The following is an 18,947-nucleotide window of genomic DNA, read 5'->3' on the forward strand; positions in this document are numbered from 1 at the left end:
GGTGGAAAAAGCTAGTTAATACGTACATATAAACCGTAAGTATCACATATAGCTGAGTGGGAAAATGCAGTCTCTAAAGTTCCTTACTTCTGACAGAGTACAGTGATTCTTTAAATATAGGCTTGGGGGTAATTTATCAGCAGCATTTCAATCAGATATAATATTAAACCTTTTGATTATACAATTTTTAAGGTCATTAGCTTCCTTAGTGGCACTGTAGCCCGAGTCCTCTATTTAGAGACCAAGCGTAAATCAAAAGCCCAGAATACTTGGAAACAGAGAAGTACTGAGGGCCACACCATAAATCATCCTGTCTTTAAAAACCAAACTGAGGGGAAGGATTACACTTTCCTCTAAGAGCCATTCTTTCTGCCGGGTGAAATAACTTGTGCTTTGGCCAGTATTAGCCTTAATGCTTTTTGTTGAGATTATTTTTCTCTTTTAAATGTTATTCAGTGGTCTTGGCCTTCAGTGACGGCAGAAATACTCATCCAATGCCTGTCCCATGGCCACAAGCTCAAGGTCTGACGGTAAATGATTCAGAACTGTGTAAAAAAAATGGTTAGGTCATGTTTATAACTTTCCCTACCTCAATTCTACATTTTCCTGGTAAGCAGGCTAGTATCATATAATTTGGCTTAATACTAAAGCTTGAGAATGTTTTAAGTCCATTCTGAACATTAATTCCCATTTAATACCGACAGCTGGTACCGGTTGAGGATCCTCGACCATCAAAATACTCAGTTTGGGAATACTTGGTCTTACCACCCTATCTTCCATACAAATTCAAGTCCCTGGCAAAAAAACACCACTGTGAAGTGAGGCCCCAATATCTCTCACCATTTCATTAGGAACATTAAATCGCCACAGGAATCTGTTGCCCCAATGATCTTTTCTGGTTCCAGTCCTCTCTCAAAGCCCCGAGCGATATCATTGCTCTGCTAGAAATAGAAGATAAAGAAAGGTTACGGCTTGGGAGAAAGAGCAAAAACCCTGTTTCTCAGTTCAACAAAGCACAACCTAAGTTAATACCATGACACCATTTTTGTCACCAATTCAGAAAAATTCCTAGAGCTTAAGTACAACACTGGGTCTGCCTGTGACACTGATGCTAAGAGATGTCTCTACAAGAAGATATGGCTGCTCTTCCAGGTATTCCTTCAAAAGATTAGGAGTGATCCTTAAAATCCTTTAATATCACTTAAAATGTTATGTCGCCATCCAATTTCTCTAATCTCACCCTGAATTGCTTTAAAGTTCTAAGTTGACTGCCCCTAAGCTTTAGCTTGTAAGATGATAAACAAGTCCATGTTCACGCCAACTAAACCCTTTTTCATTTTATAAACTTCAAATATACCACTATTTTTTTTTTTACTTTTAGTTTACCTTAACATTGACCAATATTTGTAATACTTCTTTTCACAATCATCTATTCTTACGAAAGAACAGAGGTAAGAGGTAAGAATGAATCAAGATTAACAGTATAAAATGGCAAATTTCAGAGATCAGATATACCAATTCCCATGCACCTGGGTGGAGAAAAAGCCCTGATATCTGTGCTTCTCCCCTCTTGAAGTGCATGAGTTGTTAGCATTAGACAGCAGAACTGGACGGTGATTAAAACAAAAACAAGCTGATAATTCACTAGAGGATTATTGAAGCTTGGCTGAAATGCAATCCAGACAAGCGGCAATCCAGGTGTAATGGCACTGGTAAGAGCAAAATGGTATGATTTTATACAAACCAGGTAGTCTTTAGAAGAGAATACAAGCAAATCTAGTGGTAACACAAGAAGATTTAGAAAGATTGCCCAAACAAACTAAATCTCTGATATCTGATTTTCATAATAAAGTCTCTTTGATCTGATATTCACCTTGCTTTGCTCTGAGAGATACAAAGCATTCATGGTTCAGGTAGTGCCCAAAGATACCAGAACCCACGTTGAGAAGAAAATTCCATTTACGTACGGATCAAGCGGAAATACTGACTCTTAAAAACATAGCCTCTTTTGGGGGTGCTTAGGGGGAAGAAGTTCCCAGATGTGCACACAGCTGGTCACAGCTGGAATACTGGCACATGGACTGAGTCGTAAATCATAGCTGGCGGCTGAAAACAGTTTGCCACATAGGGAGGGAAGGGAGAGAGAATGAAAGAAAAATGTTCAAGCTGCTGAAAAGGAGCCGAACCGAGGAAAATGCTAAAATCATCACACAGGCAGTAATCTTAAATCAGGCATAATGCCGACTAACAAATTTCTTCTGCACTGGTAAAGAAAGAAACGTAACCCCCTCCTGTACCTTTAAAACATACAATCACCTATCTGCCCAGCTGCCTACCTGACTGCCGCCAGCACTGCTGCAAATGCTGCCAGGGGCCCCAGATGAACATTACGATGTAAGGGATGCGTGGGGGTTGTTTCAAGGTCGGCAGCATTAGAACCTGGGCTAGGAACAAAACTCCCTGCCGTAGCCAATGATTCTAACTAGATTGCTCAGATTACGCCTTCTTAAAAGGACAGAAACCCAAGGTTGAGGGAACACACACTATATGCCACAATGGCTAGTCAGAAGTCTTATGCTATGTTGTCTTCCCTTTCTTTAGGCATTCTGAAGTCCTTTATCAGTACAGCATATCACGATATACAGACCTTACCAGAATAGGGCAGTTTTAAATATAAGATTGTGAAAAATAAAATGGATCAGGGAAACAACTACGGACACAAACCCAGAGTGCATTTTCACTTGCACCTTCTAATCTCTCACGTTCATTTCAATTCTTTTTAGAAAATCTTTTTAAGAGTGGTGGAAAAACTTGGAAATGGATAATGGGATGGTTGAACAACATGACAAATATAATTAATGTCACCAAATTTGTATGTGAGAAAGGTTGAAATCACAACTGTTCTGTAACATATATAAATGTATGTATACACACACACATATATAAACATGTATCACCATTTCTCTTCAAAGGAGGCCAGGAATCACCTGTTTAAGCCTTTGTAAAGGTACTTCTGGCAATTCAACAGGAAAACACATGCTAGACCAATTAGAAACAGAAGCACAAAGTATAACTTGCCCTTTACTACAAATGGAAAATGGTGTGTTGGCGTTATTAAAAGGTACCTGTCTACTCTTCTCCAAGCACTGTGGTGAGATTAGAAACATACAAAAATATACAGATAGTTCACTTAAAATCAAACGTGCTTCACTTCACCCCCAGGAAGGATTCCCAAAGTTAAAAGGTGTCTTCCTTCAAAATTTATCTCTAAACAGTGGTTCTCTGCCTTGGTTCCATACTGGAGCTTTAAAAAATACCGATGCCTAGGTCCAACCCATAAAAATCGGAATTTACCTGGTCTGGGGTGCATCTTGGGCACTGGAGATTTCTTTAAACCCTTCTGGTGATTCTACTGTGCAGCCAGGGTTGAGAACTAATGCTCTAGAATGATGGGTATCCAAGTAAAATGAAGGTAAACAGGGGTGCTTTGCGGCAGTGATGCTAGAAGACTCCGAAGTAAACGTCTGCTTTTATTTTATTAAAGTTTAAGCATATGTTACAGCCTTTACAACAAAGGCCTTCACAACCTTGAAATAAATGAAAGGACTGGAAGCTCAGTGGAGTGTGCGTGCGCATGTGTGTGCGCGTATGTGCACGTGAGCACATTCAAGCAGATGGAAAAAATATATATAAAAAGAGAGAGGCAATTAACAGTGCTGGTACGGGTTACTTGAGAGCTAAAGATCAAAAGGAGTAAAGCAATGGAATCAAACCAAAATTTTATAAACACGCTTAACAGACTGAACAATTAAAAAAATTGAAAATGAAGATAAAAATTAACTTCTTCATTCAAAGTAGAAATAGGATTGAGAGTATAAATGCTACCAAACTGTATACTTTACAATTACTATCGTTTGTTACGTTAATTTTAATCTCAATAATAAAAAAAAAGAGGGAATATAAAGGGTTGAAAATAATTGCTATCTTTGGAACAAAAGAAAAAAGGAAGAGAAGTGGTCAACACTTCAAAGTCCTTTCCCATCCTAAAAAATTCGCCAAAGATCTTCCCTCTCTAAGATAACTAAGTCTTCCATTTATGGAGACAGCAGAGAATTGTTTAATGTTTTAAAGAAATTTAATTTTGCCAACTGCATACAATTCACTGGACACAAATTACGTTTCTCACTTAGCCAGGAGGGGGCGCTGCAGTTAATCAACACACCACACAGGAAACTCTTTGTTCCACAATTTTCCTTGTCGAACAGAAATAACGAAAATAAAGCTTTTCTTTTGAGGAAGAAGAGTCTACAGAAAACAACACAAAACAATAACAAGAACAAAGAAGAAAAAAAAAAAAAAACAGGGAAAGGAAGCTTACCTCCCTCTTTCTTTTAGATTTGATATCATCAGTACTGTTTGAGAAATTGGATTTCCTCTTGTTACTTTCTGACTTCTCCCTGGGCTTGTTATTTTCACCCTCCTTCATCTTCTTATACTTTTTCATAAACTCAGAAATTAACTCAGGACAATCAAGGTTTTTCTCAGGTTCCCAAGTATTGTGCTCCCTGGGCAAGAGGAATGGAGAAAAAAGCAAAAGAATGAAGGGGGGAAAAAAAATCCAATGCCCTATTTAAAGACAAAATGACATGTATACAAAACGGAAAGCAACCTTATGATTAAAGGAGATAACAGATTTTATCCTAAGAATCTATCCAAGAGAAGCGACAACCTATGTCTACACAGACACTTGTACACAATTGTTTATAGCAGCATTCGTAACAGCCAAAACGGGCAACAATTCAAATGTCTACCAACCAGTGAACGGCTAAACAAAATGTGGTATATTCACACAATGGAATACTATTCATCAATAAAAAGGAAATACCGATACCAACCACCACACTGAAAAACCTCAAAAACATATTAAGTGAAAGAAACCCGACACAAAACACCATATATTGTCCCATTCCATTTATATGAATATAAAATGTAAAAAAAAAAATTTTTAGAGAAACAGAAAGCAGATCAGTGGTTACCTGAGGCTGAGGGTAGAAGTTGGGATTAACTACAAACGGGCTCAAGGGAATTTTAGGGGGTTATAAAAATGGCCCCAAGACTGGATTGTGGTGATGACTGCACAACTCCATAAATTTACTAAAAATCATTTAGCTATGTAACTCTTGAAAGGCGGACAACCTAACAAATCATGCAACCCCATTCCACACTGTCTTACATGTTACTCATATTTTGAATGTTACTCATACTTTGAAATGCCAACAGATTATTGAAGATCAGAAATAGTTATTTTTGAAAGGCAATAAGGTTTAAAATCATTAGAATACGGACAAATGATAAGAAGGAGAAGTATCAGAAGTAGAATCTGGAATGTATTAGTTTAAGTGCTCTGGATTCAAGTCAACTGTCACAAGGCAGTCAAAATATATTTTCAAATTAATAAAAAACCAACTAAATGATCTGATTAAATTTGGATTAAGGGAGTCTTATTATGAGGAAAATAAACCGCTGGTATTCTCAAAGTTGTTCTCTATATTCCTGGCATAGGTTTTAAAAACCAAACCTCTAATTGCATCATTAGCTTATAAAATCCAAAGCCAGAAATAAACCTATCTGGGAAAAACTAGACCAGGTATCCTCTTCACCCCTCACCTGGTCACAGGCTCTCCTCCATAAATGCATCATAGAAACAATTTATGTAATCCCTCAACTGACTTGGGAAATTCTTTTAAAGAATGCACTACAATTTTAGATATTTTTAAAATGAAGTATCTTTAGATGGTTTGAACGCATGCCATAAACCTGATTCAAATAGGAAGCAGAATGATGCTACCCAGGGAAACATCTGAGCTATTTACTCAAGACCTAAACAACTTCCTACAAAAGGAGCTTAAAAATGAGACAAAACGTATTTCTAAGTCGTTTGGACTAATACTGAAAAGGCCTCTCCTCATATCACTTCTCTCTGTAGAAAAAAAATTCCGTATACAGTAACTTTCCCTAAAATTCAAACTAAGCTTCTATTAAGGGTGGTAGAAAACCTTGGAAATGGATAATGGTGATGGCTGAACAACATGATAAATATAATTAACGTCACCAAATTATACGTGTGAAAAAGGTTGAAACCGCAACTGTTTTGTAACATATGCATATACGTACGTATACGCACACATATATAAATATATATCACAGTTAGTTATCAGAGGGGGAAAAAAAAGACTACATAGTTTTACTATCCCAGAGGAAGTGAAGGCACCAAAGTAGACTTGGGAGTGGGGGAAGAATTTCTGCTGATAGCAAGGAAAACCAGTCCTATATTTGGATTATTGCTTTTTCTACCATTTTGCTACTATTGCTCCTACTCGACCAATTTTCACACACACACACAAAAAAAAGACAGCATGGTATAACGTAAAAAGAGCCTGGGCTTCAGGACCAAAGAAATTTGACACTGGATCCTTGTTCTAGTTCGGCTCTCATTTCTAGGGTAAGTTGTGATATTGCTCCCCTTTAGAAATCCGGGGGGCATTTTATGATTGTTGGGGTGATTGGGGGAAGGCCTTACCCACATTTAGTGCTCTAGGCCCAGAGATGCTAAGCATTGAATCTAAATGCCAACAAGTGCTTCAGATAAGAAATCCTGATCCATGTAATAAAATCACCTTCTGTAGGTTTCAAAGGCTACTGACTCACACCTTTATCCAAAGGCATTATCAAAATATTGAGTCTTTTAGTAAATCCTATACTTTAAAGCTATTATATTCAATTAGCTACTGAGTACTTGAAATGCAGCTAGTTTGAACTGAGATGTGCTATAAAATGTAAAATATACACTAGATTTTAAAGACCCAGTATGAAAAAAAAAAGTAAAATATCTCATTAATAATTTTTATATTGATTAATGTTGAATGTTTTTTGTATACTGGGTTAAATAAAACATTAAAATTAATTTCATCTTTTTTTTAATGTGACCCTAGAAAGTTTAAAATTACATACGTGGCTTACATTATATTGTTATGGGACAGTATTACTCTAGAGCCCAAACCAGCTTCTATCAGTTCACTGGGGTTCACAGAAATTCATTCTTTGTTATCAGGCACCCTGGGAAGATAATTCATCAGAAATTGAATCAAAATGCCTAATGATTATATAGTCTTAGGTATTTCGCCTCTAATCTATTTCTTCCATCTTTCAGTTTGTACTCCTATTTATTCTAAAGAAGAGAATAATTTACTTTAGCATTTCAACACAAAAGCCAGTTGCTACCTAACAAAGATTGTAGTCAACAATTCATTCTTAAGGCTCTGCGATTTAAAAACAGGGTTTTTAAGGTCTTTTAAAAGAGAATGATAAAGAGATTGATAGATTTATCCTATTAATATAATATTAATTGTAATAGGAATATATTAATATCCTATTAATACATTACAACGTTAATAGGAATATACACCAATGTCTACTGCAACACTATTCGCAGTAGCTGTGATCCTTGTTTTCTGATTATTGCAGTGATTGAGGGAAATAACCTAAATGTTCATCAATAGAAGAATGAATAAACAAAATGTGGTTCATGCATACGATGGAATATTATGCAGGCATGAAGAGAAATGAAGTCCTGATATACACTACAACATGGACTAACCTCAAAAACATCATGCTAAGTAAAATAAGTTAGTCACAAAAGGTCATATATTGTACGATGCCACTGATGTGCAATATCTAAAACAGGCAAGTATATATAGACCTAAGGTTATTAGTGGTTACCAGTGGTGGGTAGGAGGGAGAGATAAAGGGGACTCATTGTTTAGGAGACACGGAGCTTCTGTTACAGATGATGGAAAAATGTGGAAACAGACACTGGTGATGGCTGCACAGCATGATGAACACAGTATCACTGAGCTGTACGTATGAAGAATGTTGAAATGGCAAATGTTTTGTTACGCATATTTACCATACCAAAAAAAAAAAAAAAAAACCATGTTGCCAAGAAGTTTCTAAAGTTTAGAAAGACCACCAAAAAATAAATAAATAAATAAGTTTTTAAAAAGCAGAAACTATGTTTTATATTTGAGTACTGCAAATTTCTTTTGCTTTGGCTGTATGTTTGAAATTTTTCAAAATAAAATTTTGGGGAAAAAAATGTGGCCTCAGCTTTAAGTCTCTCCTTAAGATGGGTGCTTTGTTCTGCAACACTTCTGAGATCCAAGGATCATTTTGGAGAGTTATGGGCTATAGGATTGATTTCTTCTTTTTTGCTGAATTTATACATTTTAGCTTAGTTGTATCCAAAAGAATAGTAACAATAACAGTTTATATTTACCAGGAGCTTATCTGTGTCAGGCTTTGTGTATCTACCCAGAAGCCCTATGGTACAAGCACTATTTTTTATCCCTATTTTGTAGAGGAGGAAAAAAGATTAAGTAATTTTGCCAAGGTTAACCAGTTTGTATCATAGATGTGGAACAAGAATCTGGATCCAGGCAACATGTGCACCTAACCAATTCATTATACTGCCTCCCAAAAGGAGTATCAATAGAAGGTCAGCTCACAAGAGTGGAGACTTTTTTTTCATTTACTGCTATGTCTTTTGACTCTTAAGAAAGGAATGCAGGTAGGAGAAGGAGAAAGACAAAGATGGCAGTGGTTCATGGGGAAGTAAACCAAATGAGACTACTCCTGCAGAGTTCTAAAGCCTGAGAGAGGACACTTACTCAGAAAAGCCTTTCCACTTCAGTAGATACTCCACTTGCCCCTTAACCACACGCCTGTCTAGCACCTTCTCCACGACATACTCCTCCTCATCCTCTGAAGAAGAACTGTCAGCTGTCCGCTTGGTTTTCTTTCCCATGTCTCACACTGTTTCACCTGAAGAACTAAGGCCACCAGGTTCCTGCAAATGGGAAGGACAATATGATTAGAATCAATGTGAGGAGTTAAAACTTTGTTTTGCCTGGATGGGATGTAGGGGGCAGAACACAAAGTTGCCACATAGCCTTCTCTTGGGTCCTGGAGCATTCTGTAGATGAATACCAAGAATTTAATTTAAAAAAATAGGTCAAGCCCCACCCACAACTTTCCTTTCAGTTAAACAGACCAAAGTTATTAGACGCCACAATTGTCTCTCTCTCCTAATTTCAGATCCTAAAAGGCAAGTAGTGTGGTATGTTACCCCTGGCTACTTTTGTAACTATTCACAAGCCAAGAAGTCAAAGGGAAATGTGGAAAACCTTCAGAGTTAAAAGAGCCTTAATAGAATTAAAATCTTTCCTCCAGAGTGAATGAAGTTCTTTATAAAAACAAACAAACAAACAAAAGCCACCAAAATTTAATTTCCCTGCCTGAGCATCTTGACCAGTCTCTTAGCAGCATAAAAACGGTCTGCTCAGGCATCTTTCACCACATTTTCAGTGACTCGGTACATTTCCCTTAAACAAATTGAGCTTGTCCCTTCAGAGTATCCATCAGCTCACAAAAGCAAGGCTGACATCTCAAACACACTAAACCTCCTCTAGCAAACTCATGGATGGGGGTGGGGGGGGTGGGAGCAGGGGAGGGGTTTAGGGCAGGAAGGAGTAAGAATTTTTATTTTAAAATTCAAAATTAGTCACTTGACTGTTCAGTAATTCCCAAGGCTCAACTAAGCCAAATAGTTAAGAAGGTAACCTCTCCTCTCAACTGACATTGACTTCGGGCCAAAGGAAGAGGGGGAAGAAAAAGAAGTCTGGCCCCAGACTCAGCATCAACATGAAGTCTCAAAACACAGAGGAACCATTCATAGGCCCAAGGAAAGCTGCAGCAAGGCAACACAAATGGAAATTGAGTTAAACTCAGAAATATGCACACTAGGGGGTACGCAACAGAGGATCTAGTTTTTAAAATTACCATGTTGTTGCTACCATCATCATTTTTAAGATTTCTTCCTTAACCATGTTAAATGGTGCCTACAGTCTGGGTTACAGAGTAGCAGGAATTGTGTTCTTAGCTGAACTCCATTTTTATTTTGCTGTCATCTTTAAAGATGTTTTTCAGCACTCCTTAAAATATTTCCATCCTGACCAGAAGACCGCTCCCAGGAATAGAAAGAGCAACTACTAATCTCAGAATTATGTTCAAATCAAGTGATACAAAAGTTGCATTTATCAATTTACTTCAAATTTATAATATGCAAAAAAAGAAAGTTGGAAACCGTATCTCCAGAACTTATTAGCAATAGGTTTACCCATACAAAAAACTGCCTGTACCCATTACTGTCCTGTAATTAAACCATTTTCATTAAAACACTTTGTTTGGAAGAGGGAGTAGGTAAGAATGTAGGTATGGGGGGTTAAAATAATTTCTCCATGAATTTAGAAGGGAGCCCTAAGCTTCAAGAAAACATATCTGATTTGGTTTATTTGAAATAAAAACAGCCTCCAAGCTCACTAGAGACAGGAAATGGCATATTCCAGCGAGAGCACCCCACCCCCACCCTCACTCACCTTGGAATTTCCGGGAGCTGAGCAGTTTAGGTCAGAGCGCTAGGGTTAAAACCAGCCCCATGTTGGATGCATGCAGTTAAGCATTGTGGCTATGGCCTCCCCTGCCTCACCAGGAAAAACAAGGATTTACATATGTGTTCTTCAGTTTGAGGGAGGGAAGAAGAAAATCTCCCTTTGTACCTTCATGCAGAAGAGGAGCCCCAAAGGTAGAAGATGAATGGGGGTTCCCTGCTTTACCTACCGGATCGCCCCAGTTCTTTCTTTCCCTCTGGGCTAACAGGAGGGGCCTCCCCTCCTAGGTCTGGGGCTTGGCGGGCTGGCTGCTCCCCCGCCCCCACCCAGCTGCCTGGGCGCCACTGCGCAGCTGTCCCAGTCCGTTGCCATGGCAACTGGCAGCAGTACTAGTCCAAGGGGGGAGAGGCAAACGGAAAAGTTAAAAGGCTTAACTTTCCTTTTCAGTAAAGACTGGGTGGAGAAACTGGAAGGTACCTTCCTTGGCCTCAAGGGAATTGCTTCCAGGGTTTTAAAAACTTGTGCTTATTTCTCTAAAAATTTCACTAAGAGCACTGTAAATCAATCATCAGCATTTTAAGATCACCTAACAGGATTACAGCTCTACTGGAAGGGGGAGGGGAAAGACTAGGTCCTTCTACAGAAGGATCAGTACAAACCACCACCCCCTAATCCTGCCCACCAGGAGCACTTTGGACAAGGCCTTTTGTACCATCTGTCACTGAGCAGTTAATTAAAATTGCCTGAGGGGGAAAAATAACAGGAAAAAGCAGGGAGATAACTAAAAGATACAACTTTCCTTCTTTGGGGGATTACTAGATACAGAAACAGAATCCAGAGACTTGACGCACTACCAAAACACACATTTTCAAGTGAAATCATAACTAGGGAGGAAAAAGAAAAACAAACCACTAAGTAGTTAAAATAAAAAAAGAGGGAACAGCTCAGCGACAACCATTACTGTTATATTTAAGACCACTTCTTCTAATTAGTTGTCTCTGTAATGTTACCAGATTTCTTAATAACTATTACCCACTTGATATATATTTTTGATATATATTAATATATAATATAATAACAACTCCCTTTTTTTTTTTATAACAATACCTAGTACTTGAGGACTGAGATAAAGGAAAAAGATACTTACAGACCTCAAAGTTCCATAAATTTTCCTTTCTCTTGGCTCTAAAGAACATTTTTGAGAGCCCCTAAACCTGCTCTGCTAACAGATAAGGGTCTTTAGTCAGAGGTTGCTGTCACAGGAGAGTAATGAAAAGGGACCAAAAAAAAAAAAAAAAGCAAAAACCGCAACTGAGGAAAAAAGCAGAAAACGGTGATTACTTTGGCGGTCAAAAAGAAGAAACTACAGGGTATGAGGAGCCCTGGTCGCGCAATGGTTAAGAGCTACAGCAGGCCACGGCTGCTAACCAAGGCTGTTAACCAAAAGGTCAGTGGTTGGAATCCACCAGGCGCTTGCTCCTTGGAAACCCTTAAGGGGCAGTTCTACTGTCGTATAGGGTCACTGAGTCAGAACGGACTCAAGGTCAACAGGTTTGGTTTTATAGGGTATGAAAGTAAAATTAAAAAAAAAAAATCAATTACAAGGAATTTTCTCAAATTTGAATGGCACTATCAAGAAATCTGAGTGCAAGCTGCCTTTTTGGTCTTCTTTCTCCAACTCTTTTTTTTTTTTTTTTTTTAACTTTTCTTAGTTAAAGGATATGGAAACAATGCCAAAGGAATTAGATCAGGGTCCTGATTCTGTGATTAACTTGCCATGTGTGATCCTGTGTAAATAAATTTCAGATCTAATCCTGCATCACTAAAACATGCCAAATAAATCCCCACTGCCTACCTCCTTGGGAAAGAGTGCGCTTATGTTGAAACCAAAGAGCTGTTATGTCCCCGAAAGAGAAGCTTTTGTAAAAATATGCTAGGGCTGAATATAACAGCAGCAGGAAACATGTGACCTTCCAAATTCCTCAGCTGTTAAACCATATCACACACAACAGGGTAAAGTAACTCCTGCAGTTCAAAGTGTCAGTAAATGGCAAGAAAAGAGTAACAGTTTTTGTTAACTAGGCACCCGAAACTAATAAACCTTTCTAGTGGGTAGACTAGGGCAGGTATGTTTTCTCTCAAGGGTAAAACACTTATTCTATTTCCTTAAAACTCAGAAAAGCATTGCCAATTACAAAATTAAAAGACTACCTGACAGTAATTCTATGAAGGGATAAAGGACAGAAAAGAATGACAGCAACACTAACATTTTGCTAAAAATCTTCAAAAAAAGAACAGTGAATTTAGCAAGGAAATGAACAAAAATATTCTGGTGTCCACTTCTCCCCCTAAAATTACATCAGGAAATAGATCAATTCCCTCCTTTCCACCCTTAAGAACTACCTAAAGGGCACATGGACTGAGGTCCCTTTCTCTTTTGGAAACGGGTTTCGTAACAGCTGACAAATGAAATTGGGCCTGATGCCAGGAGTCAGAGTCCAACCATAATATTCTGTAAAGAATGGCATGCAATTGTCTTGTAAATCTCCTGGACAGTCACAGATCAGAAGCTGGCAAGGATGACGACATAGTTCTGATGGAATGTGTCTTATCTTAACCTTGAAGTTACAGATCTGCTCAGGAGCAGCAGTAAGAAATGAGAAATGCACTCAGACATCGGAGGGGACATAATTCTCTTTTAGACAGTGCGACCCAGTGTATTAGGGTCAAATGAAACACAAAGCCAGACGAACAATTTAAGGGCTAGAGCCTGGACCAGATAAAGCATCCAGACTGGTGGTTCACGCCGAGCTTGGGAGGAGGGAACGTTCCAGTATGAGAAATGAGACATGGCTGGCAGGATGATGGAGTGATTAAGGTAGAATCCTGAGACCACGACAGAAGGAAGAGAGGATGAGCCTCTGAGTGCAAACTTATCCTTGTGGAAATCTCCACGGGAAGGGGCAAGCAGCTTCTCAAGTTTCTAGAGCATCTTTCAGGCATGGCAGCTCTCAGCCCTCTCTTCAGTATAATCAGGAACTTTCTGGTAAAGGCATCAACAACTATAAGTGGATTCCAGCAACTAAAATCCATAAGAACAGGAGAAAACCGCAGGTTCCACCAACCCTTCATGTCAACAATGCAAGGCAAATTCACATTACAGGCTTCCAAATGCTGGGAAAAGCACCTAAGGTAGGAAGGCTTGGAAAAAACATCAAAGAGCTTGTGGTCAGGCAGTCAGGACCCACATTCCAAGCCGCTGACAGGAGGACAGGAGACTCCTTTAACAGACGAATCAACCAAAAAAAAAAAAAAAAAAAGGGCGGGGGGAAGAGGTGAGGAGGTGAAGCAGAAAGAGAAAAGGGAAAAATATCCCATACAAATAAGGGTAAAAGGAAGAGGTTTAAAAACTAAGTCCCCAGCAATTACAAAGAGAAAAAAGGAGGCATTACACAAAGCTGGAGAGACCCGGAAGGAAAAGAAATGCAATGGTTAGCTCTTTGCATTAACTTATCAATCCTAGAACCACAGAATCACCCACATGGGTCTCTGGTGTCTGCTCTGTCCAGTTCAGACTCTGCTCTAGTCCCTTCAGTCACCACTGTCTTAGTCAATGCCAGCTGTCTTAGTGGCTTTGCATAGAGCTTGGTATAGCAAATTTTATTTTCATCACCACATAACCAAAAGCATATATAATTCTAAATATTTCTCTAAGCTTTCTTTGTACTGTTTAAAAAGGAATGAAAAACAATTAGTAGGAGGTGGTAACCAGACTAAATGTCCAAAGGCCTAATCAATATGCTCTCTCATTTTAGACTTTCAATATAAATTCTGTAAGCCTACTAAAACCAAGCCAGTTGTCACTGAGTTGATTCTCAGCAACCCTACAGACTAAGAGTAGAACTGCCCCATAGTTTCCAAGGAGCCAGCAACTACTGGATTCGAACTGCCGACCTTCTGGTTAGCAGCTGAGCTCTTAATCACTGCACCACCAGAACTCCATAAGCCTACTAAGAAGGCAAAATCCTCCAGAAAGCAAGCCAGGGCTAAAGACCAGGGAAGGGCGAGGGCATATGTAAAGCTCCCTATCACATGGATTAATTTAATATGCCACTGATGGGTGACTTCAGTTGGCCCGGGTTTGAGAGATTCCCACTGCTCATCTAATGTCCCTGGGGAAAGAGAAGTGGCTTGGTTAAAAATTAAACTGTCAGCTATAGCATTGTCTTCAAGAAGTCCTCTATACAGCCTTATTGCAGCAAATAAACCCGATGAAAACAAACCAATTTACAGAACCATTTTAATCTGCCCTACATCTGTTCTTTGGTCTTTATGCATCTTGAAGTACTGATGGTCTTAGGCATGTTACACACATAGCACAAAACTAAAAGACCCTCTTATAAAGATGTTTTTTCCCACTGGATTTATGATTTCCAAAGTATTAGCCATTTTAACAAAACAGCAAAGAGACGCACATTACAAAGGTCCCGACTGTCTCAGGTTTTGTTAAATGGGCTGGTAACTATCACTACACCTCCACCAAAAGCTCATGAGCACCCAACTCAAGAAGAGTTAAAAGCTTTTTAAATGTCTATTTAAGAGGCTGGATTAGGAAAGAGTTGAGGAGAAAGATTAACTGTGGTCGTTAACACCCCTATCATTAACAAGGCACATACAGACAACAAAACTTTATTAATAGACAGGAGTGTCGAAAGAGGAAATGTTTTCCCTTTGGCTAGCTCAGCTCCAGATCGTGATCTTTTAGAAATCAGGCCAAGGCACTGCTACAACCACAGTCACAGAATTACTATTCTGGGGCAAAGTATCCTGTTTGTTGATTATCCATGCCTCCTGTTCCAGTGAGTAAGGGAGTAAAGGGCCCTTTGTTCTTTTAGATTAAAACACATACATTATAAATGGAGATAATTGCTGTCTTGTAAATTTTATTTGGCTGTACTACCCCAAGCTCTGATCACTATTTAAAAATATAAATGAATGTGGACTACAGGACTCATTTCTCAGAACTGCTTGAAGTTTATCATTCTGGAAAACTAGTATATTTAGCAGCAACACACAAATTCTTGGTATCTCATTACCAGATCACCGTCTCACAAAGTAATTTTATATGTGATTTATTTTCCGAAAAGCTACTAGATGTCTTCTCTCAAGTATCAGTCTTCTTTAAACTTAGGGCATGCCTAAACTCGCCAGTAGGCAAGAGGCTGGATATCCAATTGTTCAAAATTTATGAGAAAGCAGAACTTGGCACCACTATGGAAAATGTCTTCCAGATGGTGCTTTCCAACAACTCTCCTTGGAATGCACTGAACTCATCTCAAGGCCCTCAACTCTCAGGTGGGTGTTAATCTCACACCCACTCCTCTCTTAATTAAATGCGATGAAGCATGAACTAGTAGACCCTGTCACCTCTCACGAAGAACCTGGCTATTCCATCATAAATTACTCCTAAGAAAAGCGGATAATAGCAACGTTTGAGTAGATCACCATGAATCTTAGATTTATACACGATACCACCCTGGCAGATCATGTTCACACAATGTGGAAGGGTTGAGAGAGAACTGGAGTACCCACCCCCAAATAAAATTACGGTCACAGAACATTTTCCAAACATCAGTCATAAAATTAAGACTCAGCGCTGACATCAACTAGCTTACTAGGTTTTGGATATCAGCAGCTTGAGTTACAAAGACCCCTTCAGGTCATTTCAACAAATCCTCTATTGTATGGAAGAGCCTATACTAAGCTAGATAGTTTAGGTTCTCGCACAGTCTTAGTTTAGCAAAGGTACTAAAATTAATTTGCATAATCATAAACTAAAACCTCTAAAATATCTCTAATTGTTGAAAAGACATTAAAATTTAAACTAATATATGAAAATCTCGTTAATCCATGTTAACAAAAGAGTTTTTGTATAACTGGAGTAAGAATAACTCAGACTGTAAAACTTCAGGGAGTAAGAGACCATTCCTTCAACATATGGCATAATTTTGTGCTCTATATGTGCAACGTGAATTACACTGAAGTCACAGCCTACAATTTAGATAAAGTCAACCTGTATTGAACTTTTCCCCATCCCATATAAGAGGATTCTCGACAGCTTCTTGGCCATCTATTATGAGCCTGACCAATTTCTCTCTGTGGCAATTTAAAAGCTGTAAAAAAATACATAATGGGTGATGACAGGAGAAACAAACCCATACCAGAAGTTATTGAACCTTGGAGGCTTTGCAAGTGTCTCTATTGACATTTAAGTGTGAGTTACTATGCTACGATATAAAAGTGTGCTCCACACTTCAGATATATCGATAGTTAAATGCAAAGAAAGGCCACCAGCAGATAAATGGCTAAAGGGACGGTCAATTTCAGACCACCCAGCTCTTCAACTGACTGTTTTGATGTGTAACTTATGCCAAAAAAGCTTTTCCTGACTTTTTTGTTCTAGCTTCCAACTACATTCCTAATTCAAACCCTACGCCAAAGGGATGGTTAATACCGCAACTCTGAACCGTGCTCTAAAATTATTTGATTGGTTATGAAAAACTTATTGAGGGCATAATATGTATCAAGCACTGCATGGGTACTGAGGGTTTTTAAAGTTTCTCCTTGGTTAAGTCAGCACTGGTCCGTACCATCTCTGAAAGCTGGGGCTACTAAAAAGGACAACTTGTTAACAGTAGAAAGATCAGCACAAGGAATGAGACCTGGGTTCTGTCCTAACTAGATCACTAAAAGGTCAAATTGGACAGTTCACTTAACCTGGTTGTTGGTTATACCCTCTACTTAATCCCACAGATCTGTTTGAAAAATACAAAGCAAATGAATAGAAGATAAAATGTCTGACAGTAGATGAAAAAACAACTAAGACTTTGGTAAGTGTTCCCTCCTCTTCTATTTTCAAGAGTGTGTGGAGTTGATATTATTTCCCTGAAAGTTTGGTAAAATTGACCAACGGAGCCACTGGGCCTGTAGTTCTCTTAGGTGGAAGGCTTTTAACTACGAATTCCATTTCTTTAATAGATAAACACCAAACCCATTGCTGTCAGGTCAATTTCGACTCACAGCGACCCTACAGGGCAGAGTAGAACTGCCCCACAGGATTTCCAAGGCTGTAAATCGTTCTGGAAGCAGACTGCCACATTTTTCTCCAGCAGAGCAGCTCGTGGGTTCGAACTGCTGACCTTTCCGTTAGCAGCTGAGCACCAAGGCCCCTTAATACAGACCTAGTGAGATTCTGTATTTAAGTGAGCTTTGGTAATTTATGTCCTTCCAAGAAGTAATTCATCCAAGATATTGAATTTACTGCATAGTTGTTTATAATATTTCCTTGCTACCTTTTTTATGTCTCTAGTGTCATGATACCTCCTCCTTTAGTCCTGATGTTGGCAATTTGTGTCTTTTTTTTCCTGATCAGATTTGCTTAGTTTATCAATTTTATAGAATTTCTCAAATAACCAATTTTCAGTTTCAGTGATCTTCTTTACTGTTTTTATGTTTCATTAATTACTGCTTTTATCTTTATTATTTCTTTTCTTCTGGTTACTTTGGATTAAACTTACTCTTCTTTCTCTAGGATCTTACGGTAGAAACTTAAGTCACTGACTTTAGACCTTTCTTTTTTAATTGAAGCGTTTAATGTAATAAATTTCCCTCTAAACACTGCTTTAAATGCATCCCACAAATTTTGGTATCTCATGTTCTCATTTTCATTCAGTTCAAAACATTTTCTAATTTTCTTTGTGATTTGTTCTTTGATTTGTGAGTTACTTTAGAAGTGTGTTTAGTTTCCAAATATTTGGAGATTCTCCGGACATCTGTTATTGATTTCCAATTTAATTCCAATGTGGTAGGAAAACATACTTTATATGATCACATCTTCTTAAATTTGAGACTTATTTTATAGCCAAGGGGATGGTCTATCTTGGCTAAATGTTCCATGTACCTTTGAAAAGAATGTGCATTATGCTGTCCTTGGGTGGAGTACCCTACAGTTATCAATTAGATCAGGTTGGTTGATAGTGCTTTTCAAGTCTATTTCCTTACTGATTTTCTGTCTTCTTCTTCTATCAATTATTGAGAGAAGAGATGTTGAAATATCCATGTAATTGCAAATGTCTATTTGACCTTTCAGTTCTATTGGTTTTTCCTTCATGTGTTTTGAAGCTTTATTATTAGTTGTATAAACGTTTAGGTTTGTTATGTTCTCTTGATGAATTAATCCCTTTGTCACCTGACCTGGTACCTATTTCACAGGTCTGGCATGAAAAAAGAACAAGAAAACACTGAAAAATATACAGCTAATAGAGGGTAAAAAATTTGGTAATAGAGAAAGTTAAAAATAACTTTAATAAATTTTCTGAATTATCTAAGTTTTATCTATGCTTGTCTCCATCTACTCATATAAATGAGGTTTGCCTATGTCTT

General features: G+C 38.2%; 1 protein-coding gene across 4 annotated transcripts in view; it reads right to left on the reverse strand.

Annotated features, from left to right (window-relative positions):
• CBX5 (chromobox 5) overlaps window positions 1-18,947 on the reverse strand; it is a 36,063-nt gene that overhangs the window by 10,373 nt on the left and 6,743 nt on the right. The window contains exons 1-4 of one of the 4 annotated variants that reach the window (XM_049883335.1): window positions 10,735-10,842; window positions 8,727-8,905; window positions 4,379-4,565; window positions 841-941 (exon numbers count right to left, since the gene is read on the reverse strand). In XM_049883335.1, the coding sequence (XP_049739292.1) occupies window positions 841-941; window positions 4,379-4,565; window positions 8,727-8,863 (425 nt within the window). In that variant the 5' untranslated portion in view covers window positions 8,864-8,905; window positions 10,735-10,842. Of the gene's footprint in view, window positions 1-840; window positions 942-4,378; window positions 4,566-8,726; window positions 8,906-10,493; window positions 10,702-10,734; window positions 10,843-18,947 lie in introns of those variants that run through there. The other 3 variants (XM_049883337.1, XM_049883338.1, XM_049883334.1) reach the window with 3 other exon arrangements.

This window comes from Elephas maximus, chromosome 4 (assembly GCF_024166365.1).
Source record: "Elephas maximus indicus isolate mEleMax1 chromosome 4, mEleMax1 primary haplotype, whole genome shotgun sequence".
In the NCBI taxonomy this organism is placed as follows: Eukaryota; Metazoa; Chordata; class Mammalia; order Proboscidea; family Elephantidae; genus Elephas; species Elephas maximus.